An 11,531-nucleotide genomic window follows, 5' to 3' on the forward strand; every position below is an offset into this window, starting at 1 on the left:
ACCAAAATATACCTTACAGGGACACGTCCATCGATTTCTTTACTCACTGACATTTCGATTAAAGCAAATAGTGAAATAAAGATGAATGTAACCGACAAACTCGTATCGATTTATTAGAAAAATTATGTGACTTGGAATTTTCAAGTTAGCCAAGTCCGTGTAAACGAAATATCTTTGTTTCTTCAAATTATAAAATTAATAAGAACGTTATAAGTTTGATCTTCGCAAGAACACGTCGAATGGGAATAAGGTTAGGAAAGTCAATCATCTCGCAGTAAAACAGAAAAATCGTATATTCGTTCCTATAAAAAGATAATTGAAAATTAACGTAGAAACTACGAGAAATCTTCTTTGATTCCCAAAACGGAATTTATCTACTTTATGACTACGACTACGATAATCTTGTATTATTCGGTATTCTCATATGTTAATGAGAAACGTATTTAGACAAAACGCAGAAAATCTTGTACAAAATAATTTTATTATAACAGTCGGTTGGTCAAACAATCAGAAAGTAATACAAGGTATTTGAGATTTTTCAAAATTACAAATCATTATCGAAAAAAAGTATGTGAAATATTCAAAATACACCTTACTGTTATGAAAACAACATTTATTTACGCAATATTATAAAGTAAAATGCAATAACACTGCTGGAAGCATAAATAAGGATCAACATCTGAATAATGGGACATATATATGTATGTATAGCTATATCAAGCAAAACAAAGCTTCAAGATACGTATATATATATATGTGCATATATACATATATACACACACATATATATATACGTATGCAATATGTCTGTACCGCACAGTTTTATAGTGCAGAATTTCTATCATTATTTACGACAATCATTTTCATCAACGTTATCTTGCATCTGATAAAATCAAAAACGAAAAAAGAAAAAAAGAGAAAATGAAAAGAAACGGTAACTTCGTTATAAACAAGGGAAAAAAGTTCAAATGATGTGTAACGCGAAATTTGAAAATCAGTTCTACAATTTTTGTACGTTTGCTTTCTGTAAAAAAGAAAATAATTTTCAGTCAGATTCTTTGAATTAAAAATTAGCTGCTCCTTTAAATAAAATTGAAATTTAACTTGTAAAGTTGATACGTACCCGTCTATGTAATGTTGTAATTATTCAAGTTATCACTAAAAATCAGAATAAACAATTTCTTGCGGTTTCTCGAATTTAATCGGCCGATAATATGTCAACGACTGATCCCAGCCTCGAGGTGCCGTATTATAATTGGCTAAATTGTGAACGCTAGCGAGTTTTGGTCCTGTATAGGTATCACTTTCATAAAGCTTTTTACCTGAAAATGAATAGATTAAATTTACAAAAATTATACATTCCTCTTCGATCGCTTTTGTACCAAACATGTAACTACGGAGCAGTTTGAGCTATACACGAGGGTAGACTAACAAAGTTTTGCCTCCGTTGTGACGTTTCAGAATCCAGATGAAACAACTTCTTTCTAATCGTACGATATCTCCACTTCATCGTAGCTGTGCTGGCATGTACATTATTAAGCATTTTTGTTACTTTATTTCGATGTGAATTTCGCTTTTCAGTGCTTCCGCATGCATCATACAATCAAGACTTGGCATCTAATGATTTTCACTGTTTTCGAAACTAAAGCAATACTCGAAAGATCCGCGTTTCAGCTGTGACGAACAGGTGGAGTTTGCCGCGAAGGAAGATACGTAACTTTAAAAGTAAAAGTAAAAATTAAAAGTTCCTTTCCACTGTTGTTTCATCAGGACGTGTCCTCGCGTTTATTCTTTTTATTCAAGCGGAGGCAAAACTTTTCGATATTCGTTTCGATCGCTGTCAGCAATATCGTCATGGGATTTTTCCACGAGTCAAATACCAAGAAACTGAAAAAATATTTACACTAACAAAGATATCGAGTGTACATTGATATTTCCAGAGATAATACAAATATTCAATGCCCGTGAATGGATAGAGAATAAACTAGAATTAGTGAAATACTCTGAAATAAAATCTCGATGTTTTTAGTATTCTTCGGATAGGACACAAGCTTTAAACGTTATTCTAGAAGCTTTTCTCGACGAATAAAATATTCCACTTTTACAATTACACGTACGATCTAAAGTAAAACTGACTATTCGCTATTTACTGCCCGAAATAGTATTTTATCTAGCGTTGGTAGCCCAAGGATGAATATTCGTGAAACAGGCGTAAAATGTAAATAGTTAGTTGTTACAAGAAAATAGAAGCGCATGCGAGTTAAACTTGCCTACATCCGGACAGATGTCAGTGAATTTACAGTCCGGCGAAACACCATGCAATAAGTTGTCGAGGACAGGTGTGCTGCGCAAATGCTTAATAGTTTCCAAAATATCTTCTTGGGAAGCTATCATCGAGAGTAACAACGACTTCGCTTCCACAGGCACTTCCGACTCTGTATTCACAAATTTCCCGTCACCGTTGTTGCAGAAGTTTTCTACTTCCTCGGAAGTAACAGATCGACGTCGACTGGAACACTCCTCGCGATACGTCGACGAATATTCTTGATCGCCGTTCATCATACTCGAGGACTCGGATTTTTCTCGGTAGATTATTTCTTCGCTGTAATCGTTCATCTGGGAGTCGGTTTCGTCGGTCGTGTACTCTGTATCATCGGTAGACACGTAACCATTGTTACAGTGGTCTTGAAGCTTTACGAGTTCCTCGTATCTTTGTCGCTCGGTTATTCTGCGTTGTAATCAATTAAAATGATATTGCAATCCCGTGCGACCAATGTTCGATTAAAATTCAATAAACGAAACGCTATTCCGATAAAACGCAATTAAATTAAAGAATTAAGAATCGCTTATACCTTTGAACAGATTGGTAATTTACTACTGGTAGAACATTATGCATAAATAGTGTAGTATTCTACTTATACTTGATGCTTGCAAGCATTTGCTTATTTTTACGTATACACATGTGCGATCATATTTCAATATGAGATATTACAAGAACGATTAAACGATGAGAATGGCATCAAGTTCAAAGATACCGAGAAAACACATAACGCGCGAATCGAAAAGAAAACGTTGTAGAGGAAATAAAAGGAAAGAGCAAGGAAATTTAAATGGCATTGTGTCTCACCTCCTGTGTTCTTCTTCGTTGTTGTATTTAACGGAATTTTGCGTCTCAAAAAATCGCGTTATATCGTTATCGAGAGGAGATTGTCGTATAATTGGGATAACCTTCGGACTGAATTGTTTGTATTGCAGAACCGGTCTACATGTTTTCTCGAACTCTTGTATCAACTGTTTGACCGGAACTGGCGTGTACTCGCTCTCTTCGTTATCGATATCTTGCCGATTATTCACGAACTTCCCCTTGTCGCTGATCGTGCTCTTCACACACTCTGTGATCCGTTGTTCTTTCATATAATTTTTCATCTCTTTGTTAGTAGCGTGCTGCGTGTTAGAAAAATTAGATTTATTCAGCGAAGCTTTGCTATAATTGTGATTGCGTCTGTTAGTAGTCATCGATGATGTCGTATTCTCGTTAACGCCATTTCTGCTGTGATAAATGTTACGTTGTTCGGTATCAGGTTCGAAAGTGATTCGACGTGATTTCTCAACTATCGACGATCGAGATTTGTCAAGAGGGAAGTCATTGTCAGTGCCAACGGCTACTTCTCTCAGATAAATCTTTTTCACTTCGGTCTGGTGGTTGCACTCTTTACCGTTACATCGATATTGATTTCGGCCTGGAACGTTTGCAGGAAACTCTAATGGTTAAAACGTACAAAACTCTGCTCCGTTTTTTCGATTTCTAAGACATTTCCGGTTAATTAGATTCGACGCCTTAACGTTATAGGGAATCAATCGTTTGACACGTAACTATAACCGCTTGGAAAAGTTTAGGAAAATTGAACGTAAACGCGCTTTAATCCGCGTCTAGTTAGCTTTGATCGGTACAAAGATATCGGTTGGCACCGATGTACAAATAGTTGTTTATTTTAGATATACAACTAAAAAGAACGCGGCGGTAGTTTCGCATCGATTGAATAACATCGATGTCGTTTGCCAATTGAAGTCATCCAGGTTGTTGAACCTTAGACAAATCTCAAGCAGACGTGTCTGACATCGACTCGTAGGTATGTATAGAACACGTTGATCATTTTAACGTCTTAGAACGATTTTTTTAGCCGGATATATCGTAATTTAATCTGTAGAATTGCATGGAAAGTAAAAGAAAATCGAGAGAGTAGAAGAGCTTAGACAGACCAAAAATAGATACGAAGTAGTTTACCTCGAACTTAAGTCCTTGGAAATTGTTAGATATTTGCTCATGATGCGAAAACAATTCGAACAAACGAGAAAATAGCGTGGAGCGTTGCCAAATAGAAACGAGCCAACTAGATTGCGTAGTAGGATAAAAAAGATATATCTTTGTTCGAAAGTTGCGTACCTGTTGCAGGTGGATTTGTATCATCTAAAGACAAGTCCACGGTAAAAGGATTATAAAACGATTTTTCAACGGCTGGCTCAGGTACTATAGATGTAAGAGGAGGTAGAGTTGTAAACTTCGAACTGCCATTCATCTCCTGTTAATCGAAATTCAATTTCGTTTAACGTCCGTTTCGTTTATTTTAACGCGCTATGTTGTTTGTAAAAGTATAAACCTTACCGGTTTACCAGGATACATTTTCGGCATACCAGGAGTGCTCGGTATCTGTGGTTGATCTTTGTCTACGACCCATTTTTCAGATCTTTTCCTACGTTTCGCAAATATTTCAGCACCTGTAAATCGATTATACATATTGAAAAACGATGTTTCTTCGAAAGCGTAATAGAATATCATTGATTCGGCCAGATGTAACGATATAAAACCGTTAATACGTGTAAATTACCACGGCCTCTTTGATTGTTTAAATCGCGAACAATATCAAAGAGTTTCTCAGGATTCTTCGGTACTGGCTCGATATTCACTTCTTCTCCCAAAGCTTGAATACCGTGTATATCCAACACTTTTCCATGTGGGTTCATCATGCATTTTAGAGGAATTTTCTCCTATTGAAACAACATTTTCAATTAGGTACAGTTGCGCATAGCATTGGTATATTAACGAGTACGATGATATTATGGTACACATATACATATACGATTACAGTTTGTTAATGAGAAAAAACAGAAAGAAATATTTTTGCAAGGAATATATCGAAACCGTAGAAACGAGCGTTCCCTTGCATATCTATATCTCGCTAACCAGTTTCACTTTGATAGATATTTAAAACACAATTTACAGTAAATCACATAAACAGTAAGTCACATAAACCGAGTTGTACAAATATTACAAGAAAGTTCGTCTCTCGACAGATATACGTTTATTAAGTTTTTACGTGAAAGAAATTCCGCGTTAATCAAGTAGGTGTAAAGTCAACCGCGCTGAAGATAAATTTAAACGATCCAATATAATCTTTAAATTTGTAATACGCTTGCTTGTAATTATGAATCATCGACGATCGAATACTATATTTGTACAGTAGATTTGCTAGTGCTACAGCAACCAAATGGAAGTTATTTTGTTGCTTTTCACGGTCTTAAATTACCGAATGAGCAACGCAATTTTTTAATTTAATTTAAAGAGTAACAAATATTCAAGGTATATACGTATTTAAAGGTAATAAGGAAAGATTAAAATTCGTAATAAAAAGATTAAAAAAATATATCTATCAAAATGACATTCGTTATTTCGTCACGAAAAGTATGTATGTAAAAATACGCACTGCAATTTCGAACACACACCACTTACTCTATGAACAGGTATCAAAGGCTCTTCCACGTCTTCTACACCTGTAATTCATCGATTTAGACAATTGAAACAAATTTTAATAAGATCTATAGATATTCGCAACGTATCGCGCATAGGTGTGGGCTGAAAGGGGGTGTTGTTCATCAAATTCAACTTATTAAACGTTACACGCATATACGTACAGTATACACGTACTTACCATTGCCGTCGTGAATCCATTTGACCGATCGTTTCTTTCTGTTCACATACATAGATTGACCTTTACTTTTCATATTTTTTACGTCGCTCAACGAATGCGAAATTCGTCGGGCGAGCTCAACTTGATCCTCAACTGTCGGATGCGATGGCGCGTAAAAATACGAAGACGCAAACATTTTTCCTGCGTGCAGAAAATTTTTATATTTGTAATCAATTATAACACGACGACGTAAAGATATTATGTACAGTATAAATATTATCTTAAAATTTAATATTCGAATATTTTGTATTAACTTACTATTCTTGGATTGCAACTTACTATTTTTGGATTGCATAATTCCCTGAGAATCTGCGGCGGGTGTGAGTAATTTCTGTAAATTGACCGGTGTACTTCCATTGCTCTCCTTTGAAATAAAAATAAGTCGGTTTAATAAAAATATCGAGAAATACGAAAGTTTATATAAATCTAAAAATGGTTTAAGAAGTACTGGGAATATATAAATACAATAAAAGTAACGTACAGTATAATACGTTACAATAGTATTATATATATAGTATGTTAGTATATAGAGCTGTGACGTTTATTTTTATTGCGATGATCGCTAATTGTTTGGAATTCTTATCATCGGATTATATCGAATAAATTACAACGAAAGCGAACGTTCGTTTTTCTACTTTAAGTTTCTATCCCGCCTATTTAAAACAAGCTTCACATTGTTGACAGTTGAATGCGTGTTAGTTAAGCGAATGCATTGTTGGTATTTTTCGTGAAACCTTGTTGCAAACAGATTTTTGCATAGTACACGTATTATTGTTTTCACGATTCTTACTTTAGCGCGATTATTCTAGTTTAATATGTATTTCATATAACATTTTAATAAAAGTTACTCATAAGAAATTAATACTTTGAATATACGTATAATAGTAATTATGAATCATCGACGATCGAATACTATATTTGTACAGTAGATTTGCTAGTGCTACAGCAACCAAATGGAAGTTATTTTGTTGCTTTTCACGGTCTTAGATTACCGAATAAGCAACGCAATTTTTTAATTTTATTTAAAGAGTAACAAATATTCAAGGTATATACGTATTTAAAGGTAATAAGGAAAGATTAAAATTCGTAATAAAAAGATTAAAAAAATATATCTATCAAAATGACATTCGTTATTTCGTCACGAAAAGTATGTATGTAAAAATAACTAATAGTATTATATATATATAATAGTATTATATACTACTACTATAAGTGTATGATTAATATCAAAATTTATAAGAGTAAATGATATTACGTTTAGAAATATTACGACTAAAGTTTGATACATAGAGTTATTCCTTTGTGAGAGATTAATTAATTATTTGTAATTTTAATAGTCTAAATGAAACCACATATATATAGTATATTCGTTATTCTAGAACTGTGCATCTTAAAACCTACATATCTGACGAAACGAACTGCATTTGTAATAGAGTAATTTTAAAGAGATAAGATGGATGTAAACAAGCTGACGAATACAAACTGGGCAAGTTTACAGAGCCACGGTCACGAAGTTATTATAGGTTAATTCCATATTCACTAAATAGTACATATATGTACATGTATAAATATTTCTATTGTCCGGAAAAGTAACCATCGAATGTCTCGCAGGTACGAGAGAATCTCATTTATTTTGAAATGTTAATCGTTGGGCAATCATGTTTTGTAATACAAGATAAAGCGAATATAAAGTGAACACAAAGAGGGTATAAAGAGATAAACGCGTCTGTTTAAATAACAAATGAATATTCTCAATTCTAAATAAATAAACTTTTCGAAAAAATCTAGTTTAATTTTACATCAAATAGGGCAATTTATGGGTCGTAAAATCTTGATTGCTTTTGCGATCGAGGCATAAAATGCAATTTGTCAATGGAAAAGTGTAAATGATATGTTTCCTAAACTGAATTACTAAAACCGCGTTAATCGCTTAAATAACGTGCCTTTGTAATAGAGAAAGAACGAGGGACAAAGGAGAAAGAGAATTCAACGTAAATATTTGTAAACGTATCGATTATCATCATTGTGCTCGACGCGAAGCTAAGTCATATTTAAAGAATCAAATATTAATTGCTATTATTAATCTTAACAATCTTATCCGTATCGCAAACATACCATAGACTTCGTTTCAGCGATAATGTAATGTAAATACAATATACATACTCACCATATCGAAATGCAGTATTTTCGAAGTAAGATGCTCGAGAAAGTTCCTCTTCACAGGATCGTGCCTATCAGAGGGCTTAAAACCACGGGAACGTATTACAACATTGTCCGCAGAGACGCTTCGTTGCAGGTAATTGTTTCCTTGTAAATTACCGTAATTCACACTGTACTGGTACTCTGCATCCTTTGAATTTTCGGACGCGACTCTGTACGAACTGTACGTGTTGCTCAAAACGTTCCGCTTCGTGTTATTGTGTCTGCCGAAATGGTAACTGTTTAGTCTATGTTTTCGCGCAAACCGTTCGATCTTCGCTATATACTTTGCTTTCTTATAATAAATCGATCTTTGAAAATCAATAGAATAAAAAATATATTGATATTACTGCCGTAACTATTTTTAACGTAGTTTCACCGTTAAATGGATGAAATTAAATTTTAAAGTTCCATTTCTGGCACGAAATAAACAATCGTTTCTTTTTTTCCATAACCAGTGCTAACGTAAATTTTAAATGATATTATTTTGACAATTTAAAAATATAACAACGTATAAAAGATTATACAAATCATAAATACCACAGTATAATTTGTACGTATATTTAAAACGAACGTAATAGCACTTTCTACTTAAAATGTTATTTAACTTGAAACATTTTAGTGCAAAGATCTGCTCGATGGTTCCGATTAATCAAGACACAGTGTGTATAGTTAGTAAAATTATGCGTAATACGTATTTATAAAAGAAGGAAGAAGAGTGAAACTGTGCAAAATTCAACGAGAATTCATCTCGTGAACGATATTATTTGAACGAAACGTTCTTCAAAAAATTGAACGCATAAAAAATATTGTATCTTTATTTGTTTTATCATCCGACAAAAATAAAACTTTAATAAAAGATAAATAATGTATACAAATGTAAAAAAAAGTATCGACAACAAATCTGATGTATATATATATATGACATCGGATAAATCCGATTTCTTATCGAAGGAAATTGGTTCTCTTCCAAGCAGCCAATTAATTCCGCGTTGCAGTATTGGCAGCGGTACAATAAGGTTCTGTGCAAAAGAAATGCTAAATTTATCTGTTGTAACGTAATACGCAGTAACAGTTCGAGCGTTTGCGTTCGGGGTATACTACCAGTGCTGTATTTATTAGAAAGCAAGTTAATCGAAAAAATATTTAGACAAATCAAGACTAATTGTAAACTTAGAAGAAGTGAATCAATTAATATTTATAAAAGCTCAAATATCGTAATGTAAAATATAAGGTAAGAGTCGAAAGAAAGTTGTTAGTAGAAGATTGTAGATAATTTAGTCGTAAGAAAAATAGTTTTATCAACGTTGCATTCGTAAATATAAATATTAATTAGAATTTATTAATATCAACGAATGATCAATAGAGTACTTCTGTTCGATCGTTTCGTTTCTCGTCGAACTTTTATTATATTCCGTGTTTGAATAATATTGTATAATTTTAATTCCGACTTGTATCTTTTTACAATATCGATACGATCGGAAATAATTAAAAGGAATTACTGTATTTCTATAAAGCCTATAACACGAATTATTCTCAATTAACGTCAGATCCTCCGGAATCGTGTAAAAATGTATTTGAGACGCTTTAGAAAATTTTTCCAATTTAACATCTTTTATAACTTAAAGTAATATTACCGTGTTAACATTCTAACTACGAATAACGTGATCGATCTGTTGCTTTAAATAGATTATTCGGCAGAAGTTCGAGTGTTTTAAAACTGAACGAATTATCGAAGGGAATATCCCCACCGATCGAAAATAATGTTAATGTCTAATTCAAAAAATTGTTTATTGTCAATTATACGTGAAGAACAAATTTTCTACGATTAACGCTATTACTTATCGTTTCCTAATATTATGTAATTAAAATATTTTTCCACTATCCTCAGGAATATAAAGAAATTTACCAATGGTTGACGTTAACCATTGATATTTAAAGTAATATTATTTAAAATTTCGTATACTTCGGACTTTAAAGACTCCAAAGAAGGATCTCAAGCGATACGTTGTCCGTTTAATCATCGAAGCATCGCACGATTAAGCACAGTTTGACTGAAATTACATTTTCGTCGCAGGATATAACCCAAAACTTTCACAAAAAGTAAGAACGCGGTGAGAAACCTTTTTTCTCGCTAATTTTCTATTTCTTCGTAATTGCCTTTCGAAAAGAAAGAAGGAAATGAAAATTTACTTATCGAACGGTGCCCTCCTCATTTCGACGTTCTATGCACAGTTCGCTCGTTCCTTTCCTCCTTATTTTGAGGCGGTTTCCCTTTTCGCGACAATTCTTTTGCGAATTTACGTAACCCGCGAGCGTACTATACTCCGAACGAAGTGGACTGTACGGAAAGTGAACGAATCTCACGACGAAGGCTCCCTCGCCATGAAAGACAAAATCGCATCTTACAAAATGTTCCCTGGCACGCACGGACTTGGCCGGTTAGGCACACACAACCGCGGCAACTTCGTCAGCGCGGCACTTAGTGGCTAGCGGTCACCAGCATCGTCCGGTACTGGCTCATTCATGCTCGAGACTTATGGCAAAGAAACCGAACGCAGAATAGATATTTATTTTTATATCAAACAGATTATCATAAATTTCTTGCAAACGTGACGGAAAATTTCATGCTCCAGCTACATCGTTCGACAAACATTTGCTTTTTTTTCGATTCACCTACATACGTAACCGAATCCTCTTCCAATGGAGTCGCCCAAATGCTTGATCGTTCGAAGGACAAGCTCGATGCTTGGTCAAGCTTCCCTCGTTGCTTCTACCTTTATTTCTTAACAATCGAAACACTATGATTCTTCTTCCTTCAAATTTTTTTTTCTTATCTGTAACGTTCACTTGAATGAATTACTGCATAAGCACAGGATGCTTTATAATAGCGCCTAGCCGTCGCTATACCAACTTCCCGACTGCCTTGAGTCGTCTTCGGTAAAAATAGACTATCAGAAAGCGACACCTTAGAAATCAGTGGCTGTTGCTGTACACCACATAAGTTATAGCACCTATTCAATACCGTCACAATTTCTCTTAAACAACTTTATCATTTTATCATAATAAACATTATCGATATGCAATAAACGATAGAAGCCGAAAAATTGTCTGACGAGAGATATCTCAGATAAACGATAATCTGTTTTTCTATTTGAAACGGCCGTATGTTAAACGTCAAATATCTATCTCATAATAAAATTTATACCTAGAAGATTGAAATATATCTTTGGAATGATACACATTTAAATTAATAAAAGTATATTGTTTTTAACTTTAAATCAATAATTACGTAATTTTTGTTCG

The 11,531-nt window shown here is 33.8% G+C and overlaps 1 protein-coding gene across 5 annotated transcripts; it reads right to left on the reverse strand.

The window, feature by feature from the left end:
- Nucleotides 1-596: 596 nt before the first annotated feature.
- Nucleotides 597-11,434, reverse strand: LOC132909881 (uncharacterized). Of its 5 annotated transcripts, none has more exons than XM_060965069.1 (13): nt 10,910-11,434; nt 8,346-8,449; nt 8,194-8,268; nt 6,306-6,390; nt 5,988-6,167; nt 5,789-5,829; nt 4,887-5,046; nt 4,664-4,776; nt 4,445-4,580; nt 3,128-3,740; nt 2,271-2,728; nt 1,124-1,322; nt 597-1,024 (listed from the first exon to the last, which is right to left on the reverse strand). In XM_060965069.1, exons 3-12 carry the CDS (start codon nt 8,194-8,196, stop codon nt 1,159-1,161), a joined length of 1,953 nt encoding a protein of 650 aa, XP_060821052.1. In that variant the 5' UTR covers nt 8,197-8,268; nt 8,346-8,449; nt 10,910-11,434; the 3' UTR covers nt 597-1,024; nt 1,124-1,158. The 5 variants fall into 5 exon arrangements, with proteins under 5 accessions (XP_060821052.1, XP_060821051.1, XP_060821053.1 ...); XM_060965068.1 differs by having other exon boundaries at nt 10,902-11,434; XM_060965070.1 differs by lacking the exon at nt 10,910-11,434 and adding an exon at nt 10,635-10,889.
- Nucleotides 11,435-11,531: the final 97 nt, after the last annotated feature.

This window comes from Bombus pascuorum, chromosome 8, assembly GCF_905332965.1.
Source record: "Bombus pascuorum chromosome 8, iyBomPasc1.1, whole genome shotgun sequence".
NCBI lineage: Eukaryota > Metazoa > Arthropoda > Insecta > Hymenoptera > Apidae > Bombus > Bombus pascuorum.

Coding starts and splice junctions, on each gene's coding strand:
- LOC132909881 (XM_060965066.1), bottom strand. CDS start 10,441: ATGAGGAGGGCACCGTTCGATAA. Junction 3,741..4,444: donor TACAAATCCACCTGCAACAG/GTACGCAACTTT, acceptor CAAACGTTCCAG/GCCGAAATCAATATCGATGT. Junction 1,323..2,270: donor TGACATCTGTCCGGATGTAG/GCAAGTTTAACT, acceptor ATTCATTTTCAG/GTAAAAAGCTTTATGAAAGT.